Source organism: Excalfactoria chinensis, chromosome 3, assembly GCF_039878825.1.
Source record: "Excalfactoria chinensis isolate bCotChi1 chromosome 3, bCotChi1.hap2, whole genome shotgun sequence".
Classification (NCBI taxonomy): domain Eukaryota; kingdom Metazoa; phylum Chordata; class Aves; order Galliformes; family Phasianidae; genus Excalfactoria; species Excalfactoria chinensis.
This window is the reverse complement of record NC_092827.1, coordinates 49,969,562-49,990,685: the sequence shown is the minus strand read 5'-3', so window position 1 is coordinate 49,990,685 and position 21,124 is coordinate 49,969,562. Positions and strand designations below refer to the sequence as shown.

Here is a 21,124-nt window from a genome sequence, read left to right as displayed (position 1 = left end):
AGATTTTAACCTATCAGATATTTTTCTTGTTGATATAGTATGCTCTGTATGTATGGCTCACATTTGGTTCACCTTTAATTTACGACACTATCATACTTTCAAAACTTATGCTCATGTTTCTACACAGTATGTAAATTCCTTGTTGATGTACCCTTGATCATCTTTACCAAGCTTCTGTAGTGTTTAGTGTGTCAAAAGGCTAATTAAATTCTGAATCACAGTAAATGTTTCAGGTCCTTCTTTTGTTGCTATTGTAAAGAACTTATATTTCAGTATATCTTATGGGTTTTCTCTATTATTTCATAGGCCTTGTTTGAATAGGGTTTTTCACTGTTCTCTACCTGAATATTATCATTTTATGACATATCTCTGAATGTACAGAAGTTTAAAAGTTCATTCTGGAGAATGAGTCATCTTGAAATACAAGTTTTACCAGCTTCTGCTTAGCCTACCCATCTTTCAAAATTACATGAAAATAAACCCATGCAAAATCATGCTCCAAATCCTTGAAAAAATTTGCAATCCAGAAACTGGCCTTGGCATTCTTAGTCCTATTCAATAGCGTATATATTCCAAAAATAATACTGTGGAAGTCAGTGGGACTGTTTGCTGAGCAAAGACCTAGGAAGCCTGAATAAAGTCTGATGCTTATTTATCCTATGATGTCTGAGAATGTTTTTCAGCAAAAATAAAGATCACTATTTGGGTGCACACTAGCATCTGAATCATGAAATTCTATAAGTCTGTGAACTTCACAGATCTTGCAGGTACTTAAAAGACAATAAAGATGGCTATTTGCTAACATCCCGTTAGTGTGGCTTGAAAAAACAGTAATGACTTACCAAGGAATCCTAAATGCTGCAGTATAAATTAGTTCAAAATGCATAGATTCCATCTTCACTTTTGTATGGACAACTGTAAGTGACCTCAATGTCACAATAACAGGCAATATTCAGTTATCCTTTATTACCTATTATTAGTATTGACTGAACATAAGTGAAGAAGTTAATTTTAAAATACAATACGTGAATGCCTGTCACGTATTTTACCAATACCACAATTTGTAAACATATCATGATTTCTTGAAAGTTTTTGGCTCTAATCTTTATCTATAATGCTTCTGAAAATATCAAATATTGTTACTATGGAACAATACTTGAAAAACATTTTTGGACACTCAAAGTGAAAAAAAATATGAGTAATTTCAGAATGATCAGTGATATATGAGGAAACAGTTATACAACACTGATCAAAATTGAAATTACACATTTAAAATATAAATATATATATATTTCTGCAGAAACAAGAAATTATAGCATGATTCCTTCATGCCCTTCTCTTATCTTCCCATAGCCTGAAACACCTACATATGCAGCCTTTGAAATCCTCTTGTTGCACTTCATCTGTGTAATATTCCTGTGATATTTATTACAAAGATCTGCTTTAACTGTTACTTACCTACAGTACTGAGGCGCACAGAAAACATACAGCATTTGGATTTATTTTCCTTAAGAACAGTTCACAGAGACTTTATATCCCAATGATTATTACATTTTCATTTTAGTTTAAGGGTTTTCATCTTACAATCTAGCTTATTTTGCAGATCCATAAGAAATACCCATACAGCCTTCACGAGACCATGCTGGGACAGATGTCTACACTACAGACATACAGAGAACCTCAAGAAAGAGAATGGGGATAGATAGTGAAGGAACACGATCTCGTGGAGAATCCACAGTGCAAATAATTTTTTCCTGAAGGACTGCAGTTTCTGTAAAGGACCCACACAACAGTTATGGAAAAGTGAGAGGAGAAATGGGTGGCAGATAATAGGTGTTATGGACTAATCCAACTCATTCTGCCAGTTGTGGTACAGGTGAGGAGGTAGAGAAGCTGAGAATGAAGGAATGAGGTTGAGCCTGCAGATGTATTTTACTTCTTGTCTTTGGTCATCAGTATCCAAATCTATTTAAATTGGAAATAAATAAAATTAATTTTCCCGAAGTCAAGTCTGTGACAGTAACTGGGAAAAGATCTCATCTTTATCATCAGCCATTAATTTTTTTGTTTTATTTTTTACCTTGTCCTATCTAGGTGTAAGAGTAAGATAACAGCTGGATGGGCAGGAGACAACTGGCCAAGGTCAACCTGCTACTAATCACTGTTGTGATAGTAATCAGGCTCCACCACTGTATCTAGAAATTTTAGTCTCATGGAACTGAGGTAGGTAGCACTTGATTGTTAAAATATATTTTCATTGATCTCCATTTCAAAAAAAAAGACTGCTACAACATCTCTTATCAATACATTGCAATTAGCTCAATTGAAATATCCCTTAAGAACTTGACTTTTATTGGCTTCCTACAATATTTTCAGAAGTTTGTCAGCAAAAGCAGCAGAAATGTACTGCAATATATTGTTTCCAAAGTACACAAAAGGAATTAATTGCATATAGGAAGATTTCATATTTCATAATTGCATATAGGAAGTTTTTTTCATGGCTATCATAAAGAGCTTGTAATCCTACGCAGATAATATAGATGGCAGAAGATATATCACATTTCAAGAAATTTTTTTCTAGGGTTCAAATTCAAATACGTGTGGAGAAGTAAAGTGATGTAAAGATTACACTTGTACTAGTTTTAATCTCTGCTGTAAAAGAAGAAAGCACTGTAAAGAGAATACTCCCAAATATTCCATGTGTAATGCTCTCCCAAATGTACCATGTTTACAAGCCATGTATCTGAATGAGGCTTCATAAAATTTGGAAATATAAAATCTGAATTTCCAAAGAAAATTATCATTTAAACTGGATGTCTATATGAGTAAATAACAATAAATAAATAAATAAATAAATAAAATAATTAAAAAAAAAAAATCATTAGAATTTCCTTTTTTAAAAAAGGAAGAATATGACTCAGTTTTTCATCGTTTGCAGCTGAATTTCAGCTTTAATATCCTCGTCTTTTAGGAATATTACCTCCTTCTGCATGTTTTTCATCTTTGACACAGGTTTCATGTAAAGATCCATTTGGATCACAGGAACAAGGCTGGCATGGATCTGGGCTATCTGGCAATACCTACAGAAAGAGAGATATTACAAAAACAAAATTATACCTTTAATGAATGGAAATACTTATCTACTTTTTAAAGAAAAATTAGGAGAGACCAGCATTCTGTGCAGGAAACAAACAAAAAAGGATGGTTGCTAAACTCAACCCATGCAGTCTTAAGTTTAATGTTCCATCTTAGATTCACATCAGAAACATATATGTTTAGATACAATTAGGTTTTCAACAAAAACAAATCAAGTCTATACTTATTAACAGAGACTTATACCATTAAAATAAATATTCAAGTATAATTGAATCACAGAATGGTTTGGACTGGAAGGGACCTTTAAGATCATCTACTTCAAATTGCCTTCTGTAGGCAGGAACATCTACCACTAGACCACGTTGCTCAAAACCCCAGCCAGCCTGGTCTTAAATGCTTCCACACCTTGCTGGGTGACGTGTTCCAGTGTCTCAATATCTAGTCTAAATCTCTTCCAGTTTAAAGCCACTTCCTATCCTTCCAGAAAAGGCTATCTCAAACAATATTAAACTTTAGTCTAACACCACAATGAGAAAGTAAATTACTTATTATTTTATCTATATTATATAGTGTATATAGAGAGATATAGTTCCTATTAGTCAGATGGCAACCGATTAATGAATAAATCAAGTGTCATACTGCTGAATAGATCAGTACTCCTCTTCTACAGGCTCTAAGACTAAAAGCACTGTATCAGGGAGAATGTAATTATTGTTATTTGCTGATGTTTCTGTTTGAGAAGTGAAAAGCAATCAGACTAATGGGCACGATTTCCTCAACTGAAACTACGCAGACGAAATGTCAGGAATTTAAACACACACAATTAGTGTAGCTATTTAAAGCACAAGCACAGCCTATATTGGCAATACAACTTAATATAATGTGCATCTTCTGACAGCTTTGTTTTAGAAGAAAATATAACTTTATATGCTGAAACACAAAAAACAATTCTTGTTGCACTAAAAATGAAAAGCATTCCTGGGACATCATAGAATTTCAGTTATTATTTTTTTCTATATTACGTTTTAAAAATTAAAAAATTATAGAAAAACTTTCTCCAGTATTGAGTGTTGCAATATTTCTTTGGTCTTTGATAACACATCTTGAAATTCATTACTGAGGTAAAAGTTCTGTTTACTGGACCACATCCTCCTTTTAAGCAAAATATTAGCTGGAGGCTCCGACCTTAGTGCATTCCTTCATATCAACAAGATTTAGTTTCATATGTCTGTGAACATTAACTTTACAGATTTCCAGCTGTGAAAAGTAATTGCTACACTGTCGGACTTAAAAGTTAACATTCATAAAATGGCATCCAAATTCTGTCTCCTCTTTTGAATAATAAATTTTCCATGCTTAAGTGATTGCTTGAACATAACAAATTACAGGGAAGTGACAACAGAACACGCATTTACCCCTTTAGGTCTAAAGTAGCCATCAACACAGGTCTCACAGTTTATGCCATCAGTGTGGCTTGTACAATTAACACACACTCCACCTCCAATGTATTCTCCAAAAATATTCAAACTCTGATTTCTGTCTGCCACATTCTGATCATAGTAACATTCTTCAGTCTTCCCATGACAGTTGCATGCTAAAAGAAATGGAAGTGTATTAGCAAAGACTTTCTAAGTTATCAAAATCAGTCTTTTAACGTTTCATTCATTTGTACGACATGCAGTACAAGCAAGAACACATTCAAGCATTAATTTTCTACTTCATCTACAAGAAGCAATGTGGTCTAGTCACAAATGCAGCCTGAAACTCTGCATATTGTATTTTCTTCATGTTTTGTCTCAGAGTGCAATGTAGTGAACAGATATAAATTAAGTGGGTTCTTTCATTTTTATTTTCTTCCTTTTTAAAATTGATGATCCTGAAATTTTTTGGTAGTTGCACACACATACAGCTCATGAAATAGCAATATAAGAGGAATCATAAGAAAAAAATAACAGAATGGTATGAGTTAATTAAAATAACTTCCATGAAAGCTAAAAGATGTCAAAAAAAACACCATTTTTCCCATTGACATATAAGAATTTGGTGAGAACAAAAGAGAGTCTTAAAACTTTTTGAGAAGTTCAGATCAGAACTGCAATATTCTGAATTCAGTAAAAGTACAATTCTACGTGTTATTTTTCTACTGACTTTTTGAGTCAGTCTAAATAAGTGAACAACACCGATTCATCAACAAATGTGGTTAGAAATAACATAAATTGCAATTTGACTCAATTTCAGTTTTCACCAGCAGCTACAGTAATCCTCTTCTGTTCTGCTTTCAACTTACGTTCACATTCATGCTTAACCAGGAAAGTCCCAGCATGCCAAGGCTTTTGATTGAAACCAGGACAACATCGATCACATGTCTCTCCACAAGTGTTGTGCTCACACTGACAGACAGATTTCTAATTTAAAAGAAAAACAAGTATTTACAAAATGTAATGATTTGAAGAGGTTGCCCCTGTATGTAATCTGCATTCCAGCTGAAATTATGAAAACGTTAATGGCTAAAATCTGTAATTCCTTTGCTTACTCATTTTTTATTTATTTATGCATCCTGTGTTCACTCATGAGAGACAAAAGTTTGTTTAACTTGAATAGTTCAATTTTAGGAAAACAGCCAGAGTGTGGAGGAATTTGGCCAGAGAATCTTAGGAGAATCTAAGAACATAGGAGAATCTACTTCCAACTTACTGAAGCAAGGAGAATAAGAGAATGTTTCCCAGAGCAGCAAATAAGACAAAGTGCTGATAGTCCTCAAACAGAGCTTTGCATTACAGGAAAACTGATTGCTAGCTTGCACTAGAAGGGATGATCCAACCTCTGCCCTTCCCTTGATGTAGCACTCCTGCAGCTGCAGAGTAAAATCAGGTCTGCTGACTGATTCCATAAAAACAGTCATCCTTACTTTTAAGATTACTTTTTGCTGGATGATTCAACTCATCTTGTAACCTTTGAATTGTACAACTAAATTGCATATGAGGTCAGCAAGTGAAGGATTAAACAGGAGGTGGGAGGAAGATCACCACCCTTGCAGTGGTCTTTAGTTTCTCAGATCACCTCAGTCCCAGCTTAGTCTCAGCATGAAAATATTGTTGTAGGCAATTCGCAAAACCTCAGAAGAAGACAGGGAAAGAAAGAAACTTTTGTTTACAAACAGGAACAAACACTGACTTTCCAACTGTTTTTCAGTGGAACAGATATCCTATGGCCCATGTGAGTCCTCTGAAGGACAACATAACAAGATTACTTGGAGAAATTCTCTGGCCAACCAGGCAAAGCATGAATCTTGCAGAACAAGGACAAGTTAAAGAATGTTTCAGAACAGCAAGGCAGTAAATTCAAGAAAGTTTATCCTTTTTAATGCTGGAGGAAAAATTATACAGTCACAATGACTTACAAGCCTAAGTCCACCTATTTCAGTATGGCTCATTCTAGAGAGTATCCTTGGAGATCTAAACCAAACATTCCAAATCTCTTATGGCTTGAATTGTTTCACTTACTGTATTTGTTTTACTGGCTAGACAATATATATTTGTCATTCTACAAAAGATGATACCACACTTGTCAAAATTCCCTTTTAATCAAGTAGCCCAGTGATCTGAAGTCTGCCTTCATCTGCAATGATAGCAGTTGTTTTCTGAGGTAGGGCCACATGGCACTGAGATAACACGGCAGTTTGATAACAAAAACCATCTATGTCTTTGAAACAATAGTACATTACTTGCTATGCACATCCCTACTGAAAAGACTTGCAAGAATTAAAGCAAGGAGTTTGCAAAATTTTTGAAAGGTACCATGGAAACTACTTAGAAATGCTAATGCAATGTCTGTCAGATTTCTTCTCAGTGTTTTTTCTTTGTTTTGTTTGTTTTGGCTTTTTTTTTTTTTTTTTTAATCTTTAATCAGTTCTCATGCAATTGTTCAATGTCATACAGAAACAAGATTTCCTGTTATAAGGCACAAAAATTCTAATTGAGTGAACAGCATATGAAGAGCTCCCATACTGTGGCACACCAGTAATATTAGACTGCAAATTCTGTATTAGTGATGTTGTGCGTTTTGACTATCAATAATATATTTCTATATTTCTGTTATAATAGCTACATATTTATTAATGGTGTAAAAAGAGATCTACATGTTCAGAATAAACTGTGAGCAGTTTGTGATTTTCATGAGTAGATTGATCATACAACATTCCATGTATAGTAAATATGCCATTATAGAGTCATCATTTGTTTGTAAATATTGATTGAATACTTGTCAGTTATTTAGGAAATATCAGAACTAATATCAAATAAGAAAAACTGACAGTATTCAATTCTACAGATACATAACAACCCTAATTTCTGTTTGTTTGATTGTTGTTTTTTTTTGTGTGTGTGTTTTTTTGTTGTTGTTGTTTTTTGGTTTTTTTTTTGTTTGTTTGTTTTTTGTTTTTTCTAGGAAATACTGCATATGAACCGAATTATCTGAAATCCATTCTTCCAATATAGAGAAAGCTTCTGCTGATGTTGCATGAATGGCAGTCGTTCTGGCTGCCAGCACTATTTTATCCTGGCACAGCTTCTGACTGTTCTTTTAGGTCATGGGTGTTCAATCTTTCGGATTGCCTAGACTTCACTGAGTGAAAACAAATTGTTCTAGACCACATATAAAATATGTAATATAGTTAATAAATAGAAATAAAGAAAAAGATTATATAAATATATAGTTATTAAAGCATTAAAAAAGAGGGCAACACAAAACTAGTGGTTTGAATATGTATGTTGTAGATGAAGAAGAAATGTATATTCACAAAATTCTGAGGCATGTCATGATTCTTTCTCATGTTCCACCCTGTGATTAAGGCACATTTAGAGAGGGAGGAAGGAAGGAAGACAAAAAAGAAAAGATAGAAGAAAAAAATAATACGTACATTGGTCACTGGATCAAGTGGACAAGCCTTTGCATGGCCTGAGCATATGCACATGCCACCAACTGAGATATCTTTTATAGAATAGTAATACTGTAAGACAAAACAGAAATTGAATTGCTAAGTGGATTGAAAAATGCAGGCGTCAAAGCACAGAATTCATTTTGGGTGACAAAACCGTCAGGTGCTGTTTTACTTCTTTTTTTGATCTATTAAAAACATAGTATAAAGTATAATTCAAGCTAGATATGGATCAACAGATTCAGGCTTAGTGAGAGAAAGGGTATAAATTGGCACAGTACCATTTGTTTGAAGCCACAACAGATATGTCAATTTATACACAACACACACCAAATACGAACATAGGCAATATGTGCAATGGATCATGAAAATTCAAATGCTGTAGAATTTAATCCCTTCAGAAAACATCAAAAGACAAAGGTATGATAATGAGGAAAAAGGAAAGGTTATGAAAAAAAGAAAAAAAAGAAAAAAAAAAGGAAAAAAGAAAAAAAAGAATAGAAAAAGAAGAAGAAAAAAGAAAAAAAAGAAAAAAAAAGAATAGAAAAAGAAGAAGAAAAAAGAAAAAAGAAAAAAAAGAAAAAAAAAAAAAAAAAAAAAAAAAAAAAAAAAAAAAAAAGCTTAGGTTAGGTAAAAAGCTCCTGTTAGGAAAAAAGCTCAGGTTAGGAACACATTTGTTCATCTTAGTTGGGTATTACTTGGACATTCTCTGGGCTGTGGAAAGGACTATTTTTTACTTCAGGATGGCCATAGAAGAACCTTCTTTGATAAGATTTAAGTAACTTCTGACCTGTTGTTTTTACATATGACCATTTATCTTTGGTGGAGGTTAACAGCCCTAACCAGAAAAGAGGTTGAAAAAGCATTTATCATAGAATCACAGAATCATTTAAGTTGGAAGTGACTTAAAGTTCATCTATTCCAAATCCCCTGCAATGAATAGGGAAACCTACAGCTTGACCATCTTGCTCTGAACTCTGTCCAGTCTGACCACAAATGTCTCCAGGGATGGAGCAACCACCACATCTCTAAGCAATCCATTCCAGTGCCTCACCACCTTTATATATTACACATATTTGAAAAGTGAACATTAGATGATATCTTGTCCACTTCTGTCTGTTATCGTGAGGATTCTTTAATGTTTTAACAATTTGCTAATCAAAACAAACACATGCCATTTAAAATTTTGCTGTTTCTGTGTTCAACCTATTTTTTCAGATAATTAATAAGTATATCAAATGAAGCAGAAACTCACATAATTCATTATTAACCAAACAGAAAATGTATAAATTATGACTACCCTCTTTCTCCTATTTGTTGGAATATCTTGTTCTAGAGGAAAAGCCAGAAAAGTATTGCAAGTTTCAATAAGTCTTACTTCCTTTGAGAAATATCTCATGAAGAGCTGTGATACAGGAGCTATTGTTCTTTGTTGGTAGATTGGTAGATTGTCCTGAAACTGGTTTTAATGAGTATATAGTAATTTTCAGAGTGTGAACTGTGATCTTAAATTCAATTTTGTGATTCTACTCACTTAGAATCACTAAATGTACATACTTAGATAAGCACACAATTTCATTATTAGTGAGATCAGCAATAACTACACTCAACTGAAAACAGTTCTGGGTTTGGGGTACTTAACAGAATGCCACATTCCAAACTTTTAAAGTATCCAGTTTCCTACAAGCTTGAAGGAAAGTCAAAAACTACAAGAGCGGTGTAGAAGAAGAAAATTTTTCTCTTTACAGTTATCCGTCACTGATGGTAATGAAAGCCGAGAATGCCAATTATTATAGTGGTACCCTAAAAAACTCTCCAGAATTAAAGGAATCTGTCCAAGGAAGAAAGTATGGAGTGTGGAAAGACAGAAGTCGGGGGTGTGTATATACATATAACAGTGGAGAAGACTGATGTGGTATGAACTTGATTTCAGCATCCATTCTTTTAAACAAAAACAGGATCTAAAATTTACCTGCTAGCAACGATCATATAACAATGCCAAAAATATACTGCATCCAGGTAGTACTGCTACTAATACTACCAGTACTAGAAACTGTACTCAGAGAAAATATACAAGGAATGTTAACGATAAAAAAGGACTGAGCAGCTCAAGAGGCAGGAGAACATTATCTAACAGCTGTCATTTGCCAATTATACCTGCATCAGTATATATACATTCAAGGGAGCTCTATATTTAAATATGTTAATAAAATCATTAAGCAGAAAACATTAAACTGTGATTTCTGATATACAAAACACTGAGAGACGAGGAAATCCTATTATTACCAGTATTTTGATAGATAACAACAACTAGCCACCGTCTTCCAAAATTTCTTATGTTAAGCAAAAGGAAGCAAATAATTTCTAAAGAACTTCTACACACATATTTCTAATGTCTTGCCCGAACTTACCCTCCTTGTAACAATGGGATCAATTTCAGTGGGATCTTTGTGTGCAAACATCATTAAATCAGCATTTAGTGTCCGTATCCTCTGAAATCTCAGGCGAATAAAGCGAGCAGAGGTGAATTCCAGTAATGTACGTGAAGGATCATCAGCACTAGGCCGTCCATTAATGAGAGAAGTGTGAATCTGGAGACAGGATTATAAAAGCAACAAGCCATTGGATGATAACAATGCCACCATGATTATGCCACTAAATATCATTAAAGGCACTGTGTGAATGCCTTGTAAATGTAAAATATCTTCATCTATATAACTCAGATGCCTCCAAAAAAATATTCCACATATTCATTAATCTTCCGAGCAAAGGAAAGTCATAAGCTATAGAATAGTTATAGCACAAACAAAATAAATCTGCAGTGCACTACAATCCCTACAATAACATTCATTCTGCTGGCATTTCATTTCTTCTAACATTAAATAAATATTTTCAAGTTGTTGAACAACTGAAGGGATCAAAAATCTGAGTTAAAGGAATCGATACTTGGAACGAGACTCCAGATTCACCAGGGATCATTTTGCACCTTTTACAGCTTGAAGTTTGTTTTTTTGAAAGCCATGATATCTTCTGAAATCCTGAAAACTAGAACAGCTGGGTGAGATAAAGTAAGCATTCATAAGCACCTTCCACTCTCTCTTCTTGCAGTGCAACGATGCCTTTGAATCTTGTTCGCAACAAGTTGAGTTCATTTTCTGGGTTGCAACATTTTTCACCTAGTCCCTAAGAAAAGCTTTTAAAATTTAACAAAACTCTGTTCAATACTTGTTTTATCCAAGGATCCACTCTTCGTTTACTGTTTGGTTTCTGTAAAAGTTCTCCCCCTTTCTCTGCCTATCATGCCTATCTAAATGCTAGACAACTGGGTAAGCATGCCTTGTAATTCTTTCAGAATGTCTCTGACTCCAATTGCAGAAACCAGGATACTCCTAAAAAATGGGTAATTTTCTCCCTCTCCTGCCAAGATGAACCCTCTCCAGCTGATCACTGTAGAACATAGAGTAGCTGTTAATCAACAGAAGAAAACAGATGGTCTGCAACAGAAGAGTTCTTAGAAAAGTCCTACAAGAAGAAAAAATGTTAGGTATAGCAAATATTGTTAGTGAACATCTAGGAAAAGGGAGGAAAATACATTAATTTTCCTGTATTCTGAAGTGTTAAATTTTAATTGGGGCACTTTTATTACAGGCTGGTACACTGAAAGTTGTTTTGGAGACAATCTAAAAAAGCAGAATGTTAGAATGAATAAGAGAATAATTTATACTTTGTGATACATATATATTGTGCATCTCACCTCAGCACTCCAACTGAAAGGTCAGGCCACTCAGCCATTTCCTGTCATTGAACATGGTTGTATAGCCACTGTTTCAGGAAAATGGCTACGTTTAGAATGCCAGGGCAAGAAACACCAAACCTCTTTACTCCCTGCAGAGCAGCAGATCTTACTCTCCTGGAGTTTTGGCAGGCACTGAATAGAAGGCTTATTGAGTAACAGCTGTTTTGCACTGTTTATGTGATAACTATTACCTCTTTATTTTCATTACCAACAGGGTAATCCTAAACCTCACTTCATTCAGCATCCTGCTCCATTGTATCTGCAAAATCACAGTGAGCCATTCTGCTGGGAGTAACTTTTCGTCATATCTTTCCCAAACACAGATCAGCACCTCAGAGCTTTTTCCAGGTTATCTCCAGGAACAAGTGATATTGCTGCCTCCTCCTGAGATCATAACAACACTCTCACTTTGAACTTTGACTCAGTTTTGCTATTGACTACAAGTAATTAAATTAGACAGCTGGCTGAAAAGAAACAGAATAGAAGGCCATGAAAAAGACAGGGTAGAGAAAAAGATTACACTAAAACCCCTGCAGGAAGTAAAGAGGAGCTCCTGAATGAGAAATGTCTGACTATAAGCTGGAAAAAAGCACATGGCCAGCAAGCCAATTGCTCAGGTCCCCAGCGAAAATACAGCAGTGTACATGTATGGAGAGTAAACTTCAAAAGAAACAGGGAGATGGTGACAATAGATCCAGTGAAAATCAACAGATCTTTCCAAAACAAGCAAGACTTTAAGAATAACAAGTGCCTAAAACTTCTTTGCACATTAACCAGTAAGCAAGAAAATCATCATCATCATAGTATCATAGTATTGTGCGAGTTGGAAGGGACCTTAGAGATCATTGAGTCCAACTCCCGGGTTCCGAGCCCTCTGTGTAGCGAAGTGGCACTTCTACCCCCTGTGCCACAGGGGGGATTCGAACCTGGGCCCTTCGGTGACGCAAGCAGCACTTTATACCACTGCGCCACCGGGGGCACACAAATCCTTTTTGTTTCCTTTTTATTTATTTATTTATTAAATTATCAACTCCTTCCTTAAACAGGATCTGAGAGATTCCTTTCTTACACACATCAGGGTTGTGGTCTTAAATAGGATGGGCTGCCCAGGGAGGTGGTGGAGTCACCAACCCTGGAGGTGTTCAAGGAATGTTTGGGCGTTGTGTTGAGGGACATGGTCCAGTGAGAACTATTGGTGATGGGTGGATGGTTGGACTGGATGATCTTATAGGTCTTTTCCAGCCTTGATGATTGTATGATACTGTGAATACTGAAAACTAAATGTTGATATTCCAGTCAAAGAGAAAGAATACACACAAAGTAGCACTGAAAACATTCTGTCATTCACCTTGCAACAACAACAGCATCAGGGTTATATGCAGCAGTCTGACTACCTTGTCAAAATACAAAAAAAAATATAAGATTTTTGGTGTGTTTGGGGAGAAAGATGCAGGTAAAAACCTACGTACTGTAATAAGAAAGTTCCCTCAGAGAGTTAAGTGTATGAATTACAAGTACAGCTTGACCCCAAATGACACAACTGACAAATAGCAGTCATATCTTCTAATTTATTTTTTTTATTTTTTAAAGAGAGTCCTAAGACACTTGCTAGGAGAAAGTTATATATATATATATATATATATATATATATCTTGGAGCAACAGTTTTGCAGACATAAGATATAAATCAATAAAAAAATCCCCAGAGCATTTTTTTTTTTTTTCAAAAGCAACTTCCTTTTTAAAAGGTGCTACAGATCTATCTGCCAGGAACACATATATTTTGGCAGAGCCAACCTAACAAATATGATAACATCCATTTAAATTGCCTTTCATATTTGTGATGAAATGTTCACAATTTCATCTTAAAACAACAAATAATCTTCCATAGTTACTGAAATGTATCAACATCCTGCATTAAATATGGCACATGCTCCAGCATGTACATAAAAAAAAGACGCTAAGATCAGGAAATTTAAACTGGGTAGTTTTACAAAAATAAATCCGAAGGGAATTGTTTACAAAGGCAAAATTATTTACTCTATTTATCCTCCTCTCAACATCTGTGATGAAATCATTACTTTCTCCCTAGAAACATTTGCAATGAACTTTAATAGTGTCCGGTTAAATTGTTCCTACTCCTTGAAAAGAGAATAAGGAAGAAACTAAATGTACTTCAGGGACATTTGTCATTAATCAGTCCAAGTCATAAATAACATTTGTAAAGAAGTTTGAGTAGAAATTGAACTTAAAATATATTCAATATGGTTCTTTCACAATAACACAGATCTGTTTTGCAAGAACTTACTTTCTCTTTTTACCTGCCAGCACAATCCTGCTCTTATTTGTAAGATGCAGTTTGCATAACAGCAAGTTTTCAGTACAAACAATAACGTGGCCCCTGTCTTCCAAAAGATTTTGAATCAGATTTGAAAACTGCTACAGTGAACAAAGATCTCAATATTCGTCTACCTTTATATCATTCATGTTCATCATAGAACTTAATTTATATCTCTGAGTTCATGCACAGATGAGAATGCACACATTTTCACACAGGCAGCTAAGGCACAAATGTCCTGCACTACATATACATGTACTATAGTATGAATCATGCGGAAATTCTACAGGCAGAGTCTACAAGGAAAGTATTAATAACTTAATACATCCATTGAGCTGCTATAATTTCGATAATTCAAGTCCCCATGAGAAAACAAACTCAAATTTTCCTCAGGTTCTACAGACAGCTTTTATTTATCAATTCCAAGATTGAAGCAATTACCACTTCAGATTCTACATGAAAGCAATATGGTTTCCAACCCCAGAAAATTCTTCTTGCATCAGGAAATCTTTCAGGACTAAATACCAGTAAATGGAATTTACTGCTACTACACTTTTTTTTTTTTTTTTTTTTTTTCTAATATTTTTTCTTTCCGGTAGGCTGAACAACAGAGATGCTCCCAGACATATTCAGTACACATCTCAGTGAATTAGAATCTCTGTACTGTGTCAGAAGAAAGTGAACTATGGTAACCTGTGTCATACAGTAACCAAAACAACTGTAGCATGCTACGGATAGGACAAAGAGAAGCATACCTATTCATTCCTAATACGTAGATTCCATACACTTAGTAAGCCTTGAGGGACTTTCATGAACTCAGTGTAATTCAAATCCAGATAATCTTTTGAAGCTATACCCATTAAGTAATAATGATTTTCTAACTTGATTTACACGTTGTAGGGGAAAAAGTCAAAAGTCTCCTTTTGCTTGCATTAAACCTAGCTCCCAATAAATTCCCAGTTCTTCAATTAGAACAAACAAGTATACATATGTCTACCAGATCTATTGTTTATTAGGTCATTTTTTAATTATTAATTAGGTTGGCACAGTTATCAATCTTCGAGTTCTGTAATTTCCTTAGTTTCCTAAGGAAGGTTTTAAAAAAAATCCGCTGCTTAATCTGACACCCTACACTCTTCTGCTGCTGAGACTGTTTTTAAGTAAGAAATTAAATAGTTATTGCTGTAATTCAATTATTCTAGACTTGAGTTACTCTTCGTGATTAAATTTATCAATTATTTCTATTCCTCTTCAGTTAACAATCTAGTTTGTGAATTCTCCAATTCCTATCCAGTAAATAATGTTTCCTGTGAAGAAGTTCCCCTAGCACTCTCCATAGCAAAAACTGATTCAAATCATTAATTTAGCTTTCCTGCAATGACCTTATCTTCCTGGAGTGCTCTTTGATCATCTCTCAGCCCACCAATTCCCTGACAGACTTCTTGAATCTGATATGCTTCAGAAAAAGATTATTCCAACTTTATACTCAGTAAAACAAAAATCTTTTTTGAATCCTTATTATGGTTTAACATTTCAGTTGCTGGAGCCTATTTTCCTCTTTATTTGCCCTTTTTTTGGCAGAAAAGATTTGAATGCAATTCAGAAGTGATGCTATTTTACTTTTAATATCTTCTATGTTTCATTAGTTTATGGCTTAAGTATTCTTCAGTATTGTTGGAGCCACTCTTAAACGTAGCATGCATGTGTTCCAAGTGCACATGGTAGTACCTTTAAACAAACCCTAAGGACTCTAGGAATTTTTGAGCTTTTCTATCTTTAAATTGTGCCTTGGCAGATTAAAACAAAACAAAACAAAACAAACAAACAAAAAGCCCTGATTATTTTTGTATGACAATTGTTAAACTGTTATACTCCTAACTAGAATCTGTGCTAAATCATTTATTTACTAGCTGCACTCACTGTCCACCCTGTATCTCTGGTAATTGGACCTGGTTCTTGAGCCTGATAAGGTCCCAACAGATGGCATCCATTTCCTCCAGCATGTCAGCAGCACCATCCAGATCTATGCCATCTACAAACTTGCTAACGTTGCACTTAATCTCACTACCCAAACTACCATAAAATTCACACTGACTTCTACAATAGACTGTTGACTGATGGCTCCTGAGTGATGAAGGCTTAGCTTACTCAAGATACTTCGTTTCAGAGAGCTCCCAGCCCTTTATCCGATACCAGCCTCTGAGCCTATTCTGTAGTTGCCTTCCTCCTGGAGCCAAAAGTCAACAACCAGCAGGTAAGGACTGTGTCTGCCTATCCTGTGGTACATTTGCCAGTTCAGGCTTCAGAGTCACAGAAAAAAGTCAGTTAAAAATCTTTCCAGTCACCACTGATGTTCAGTCTGATGAGATCTTTTGTGTTCTTTTGCTTGGTGTCAAAAATCCCCAACCAGAGCAAACTTTCTACAGACAGGGTCACTATCTCTTCATACAAAGAGTCACAGAGAAGAGATTCATCCTCTTCTCTGAGGAAAGGTTGAGGGATCTGGGCTTGTATAGCTTGGAAAACAGAAAGTTCTGGGGAGATTGCACTATGGCCTTCTAGTACTTGAAGGGAGAAAAATATAAACAGGAGGGGAATGGTTTTAAACTGAGACAGGGGAGGTTTAGGTTAGATATTAGGAGGAAGTTTTTCACACAGAGGATGGTGATGCACTGGAACAGGTTGCCCAAGGAAGCTGGAGACATTCAAAACCAGTCTGGATGTGACTTTGGGCAGCCTGGTCGAGTGGTTGGTGGCCCTGCACATAGTAGGAGTGTTGAAACTAGATGGTCATTGTGGTCATTTTCAACCCAGTCCATTCTACAATTTTATGATCCTCCCACAGGAGGGATTCAAGGCCTCTGCTATAGTGAAACGGTTGCCTCAGACAGTGCTTAGGATTGTGAACAGAAGTATGTTACCAACATTGCTCAGTTATTGTTTCTACTTCACCTTCTATGCACCTTCCTGCATGAATGGACATGCATGCACTTTTTAATAACATACTTCAACAACCTAAGGAATTTTAAACATGCACTATGTTCTCTTTGAAATATAAAATATCCACAAATGAATCCAAATGCTGTATTTTTAGATTTTTATTTTTATTATTATTTTTTTTAATTAGAGCTTTGGTATTTGAACTTTGTTACCTTGCCAAGCAATTTGACTGCACTCAGTATCAAGCTGTTTGGAGGATATAAAGAAAACCTAGATGCTTAGGCAAGTGCTGTGGAGTTACATTCCCTTTCCTTTTCAAGAAAACTGCATCAATAATCAGGATGCTTTCCACTGATACACGTCAATATGCTGTATGTTCAATAAACAAGACATACTTCTCTCATAATATTCACAGGCATCTTAGTGCAGATTGTCATGGTGATGTAGCAGAAATGCCAGCTCTCCACAGTTTTTGCCTATTAGTGGTCAAGAACTCACTTTAAGTACTCAGTAGATTTTTAGCTATTGTATCAATATTGCGGCCATGTAAGTCAGAAGCCTGAAACTAAAATATTTTCAAGAAAGGTCAGTTTCTCACTTAAATACATCAGAAGGCAACATGAAGGAGAAAAAGCTTCTGTCCTACATAAAAAGACTTTCTACTTGTTAATCAGCAGTTAAGACATTAATCAGTTTTAAAATTATTTAATGAGAATGGTACTCCATCATTTACCTTCTCATGTTATGCAAGCTCATCAACACTAAGATGAACAATACTGAATATCAGTTTTCTACAGGTGATTCAGTAGTTCTCATAATTTTCCTACCTAATAATGGCTTTAAAATTGCTGTTGATCAATTAATCTCTTGGTGTCTCATATTTATTCTCTACAGACAAAAATTCTGTTTTCTTAATGCAAGCACTAGCCTAGTTGGTTTCAAAACTAGAATAGTAGATGAAAGTACATGCCAGAAATCATCCCATTTTTCACTGCAAATGCATAGTCTAAAACTGTGTATGAGAAATAGTATATTTGGCAAGTTTTTCTGTAGTTCTAATAAATATCTCACTGTCTTAATTTATTAATAGTTTAGTAAGTGAAAGCACAAATTTATTCTGTGCCTCACTAATGAGTAAAAGAGCTGCTTGAAATACAGTGCTTAAACTTGCATTAAAATGTCAAGGGCTATGCGTATCAAACTCTATCTCAACTAACTAATTCCCCCAAAGAATACAGACAAATGTCAGTTTAACGAACTGTTTAGCAAATACTATTGTGTCATTAACAACTATACATCTTAGCTAAATGAAGCTTCATCTCCTCAGTTCTTATTAACACATTTTTGTCATTTTACTGTTTTCAATTTCACCTGAAAGAGATACTGTTTAATCTAGCCACTGCTTTTGTACCTTTCCAATAATTCTCATGCTTGTCATTTTTAGACAAGAAACAATTTCTCAAAGACATCATCTTGCATGCTTTTAATCAGACTGTTCATTGTCAAAACAATGGTTATTTATAAATGAGAGAATAATAAGGAATTTGATTAGTCTGAGAGCATATTGTCATTGCAAGATTTTATTTTCTTTTTGCTACTGCTTTAAGTAAGTGGAAGCACTACACCATGCCGTAGCTTTCAGCAACAGTTTAGAATAGCAGAGCTCATACATGATTCAGACAACACAGTGCAAGGTCTGGAATAATGTACTTTAATGCAGCAATGACTGTTTATATTCTGATAGCTTTTCAAAGTGTAAATGTAAATGAAACACCATCTCCTCATATCGTAAAGACCTATTTCTCGCTTAGTAATAAGATGGTTGCAGGAACATTCTCAAAGATGAAAAATATCAAGCCAGTATTTTTAAGTTATCTAGAATGAACTAGAATTAGTACTAAGTTATAGGTTCTTAAACACATAGCTACAGGTTGCTTATGATTTCGAATCAACAAATGGAAGCTGTTTTAAAACATCAATGGACTGATCTCCCATATCTGAAAGCATGTACAACTGGTGACATTCCATTTTGCATTTCCTTAGTGCCACACAGCTTCTTCCTAACCTGATTGGTCTTACACAGGCAGATTAGAATACGAAATGAAGGCATGAAAACTCTGTAGCTGATGCCCATATTATCTCCAAGTACAGTGCAATTCTGAAAATTATATTAGGCTATGTTTTGGTGCAGAAGTGACACACATCGTCATTGTTGAGTTAGCTACCATTACCTTATTAAAAGATAAAATGTAAGGGTTTATCAAATGTATTCTTCACAACGTACTCAAAAAGCATAACAAATATCTAAATTACAGAGTTTTTTTTTCTTCATTTTCATTTTAAAGGCCTAAACTAAAATGGTATGTTATAGTAAAAAGACATCTTCCCATTATTATGTAGCACACTCCAAAAGGAATGTCTCCTTTTTATTTCCAAGGAAACTGCAACAGATACAAAGAGCACAATAGCACTATGCCATAGAGAAAGTTCTCAGCTACAAAACCCTAATTTGCAATATGCTATGCATTTTTGCCAGCAATGACCAAGATATGATAGTCTTAAAAAATCCTGTATCCTCAGGTGAGATGACCCACTGCCACTACTGTCTCACTGTACTCACATCCATTGTTTGGTCTCCATAGACGTTCAGCAAGCATCAATTGATGTCACATAGCAACATGCAATGGAGTATTGATGGGAAGGTTCAGCCCCACTATCATACCACCAACATATGCCCCTGACGTTGTGGGCCAACATAATAACAGGAGGCATTACTTTCAGAGAAACCCTCATAATTTCTTTTATTAGCTGATTATCCTGAAAATTCATGGCACTTTTCACTAGACTTGTTCCTGAATGAGGTGTACTGTGAAGTGCATTTTGGAATTACAGCCAAATTCTAGCCTGCACAGAATGGGGACCATCAGAAAGAAAATCCACGGGAATTTGTGCAGCTGTAAGCAGTTGCAGTGGGCTGCCAAACACAACAGCTGATGTCAAAGGGTGAGAATGCGTGGATTTAATCTGTTCCTGAAGGAAGGGCAAGGGTTTCAGGATATAAAAATAATTCTGTTAAAAACAGTAAACAAGTACATCTGCTCCTGAATGTTATCATTAAATAAACTGAAGCGATGTGCTTTACATTACTTCTTCATTCTTCTTTTTAATGATAAATCTCATGACTTTTGAACTGTAAACAAAAATTTATTATTATTTTTTGCTTTAGAAGTAAAGCCTATTAGAACTGGTAAAAGCTGAGTCATATTATTTGGATGACACACTGAAGAATACTTTCAAAAACCAGATGGGATACCTTTGAATGATAATCATACAATACTCATAAACATTTAAAGTGTTTTAAGAAAAAAGATAAAATAGGATATTGAGGTGTAAAATAAAAGAAACTTTGGTTCCTCTATTATTCCTAACCTGATCTTCTCAATTTTGAAAATATTTTACAAAAGCTATGAAAAAAATTAGGAGTGAAAAAACAGTAGTAAAGGATGAATTTAAAAGGCCAGGAATGATACAACAAAACTTCTGTAAAGTAAAGAAGATAAAAGAAAACAAGGTTTTTTTGTTTGTTTGTTTTTTGTTTTCTTTTCTGCTTGTTGCTCCTATGAGTAATTGTAAAAATACAGAAATACTAGCATTTATTTTTGCTACAGAAACTAGACTTGGCAGGGTTTTGTCAAACTCTCAGCTACTTGGGTTTTTCAGATCTCATTTACTGAAAATAATAATTTGTACAGTAAACCAGCTTGCTTTTTTCCTTTGTCACATGATGTTTTTTCCATTCCTTTCCCCACTTAGTCACCTGCTGCCAGCCAACACCAGACCTTAAACACTAAAACAGCCAGAGCATGTTTCACCAAATATATAATTAGCCCAATCTCCTCTAATGTCAGCCAGTATGGATGATTTAGGAAACAATTCCAGTTAAGGATTTTTTGCTCCTAGTACATATTTCTCATATTCTGACAACTTGCAGCCTCAACACACATCTTAAACAGGAGTAT

The 21,124-nt window shown here is 34.9% G+C and overlaps 1 protein-coding gene across 2 annotated transcripts in view; it reads right to left on the bottom strand.

Annotated features, from left to right (window-relative positions):
- LAMA2 (laminin subunit alpha 2) overlaps positions 1 to 21,124 on the bottom strand; it is a 308,934-nt gene that overhangs the window by 192,948 nt on the left and 94,862 nt on the right. For both annotated transcript variants that reach the window (XM_072332884.1, XM_072332883.1), the window contains exons 5-9: positions 10,444 to 10,623; positions 8,015 to 8,104; positions 5,384 to 5,501; positions 4,512 to 4,690; positions 2,981 to 3,080 (exon numbers count right to left, since the gene is read on the bottom strand). In XM_072332884.1, coding sequence (XP_072188985.1) covers positions 2,981 to 3,080; positions 4,512 to 4,690; positions 5,384 to 5,501; positions 8,015 to 8,104; positions 10,444 to 10,623 — 667 coding nt within the window. The remainder of the gene's footprint in view (positions 1 to 2,980; positions 3,081 to 4,511; positions 4,691 to 5,383; positions 5,502 to 8,014; positions 8,105 to 10,443; positions 10,624 to 21,124) is intronic.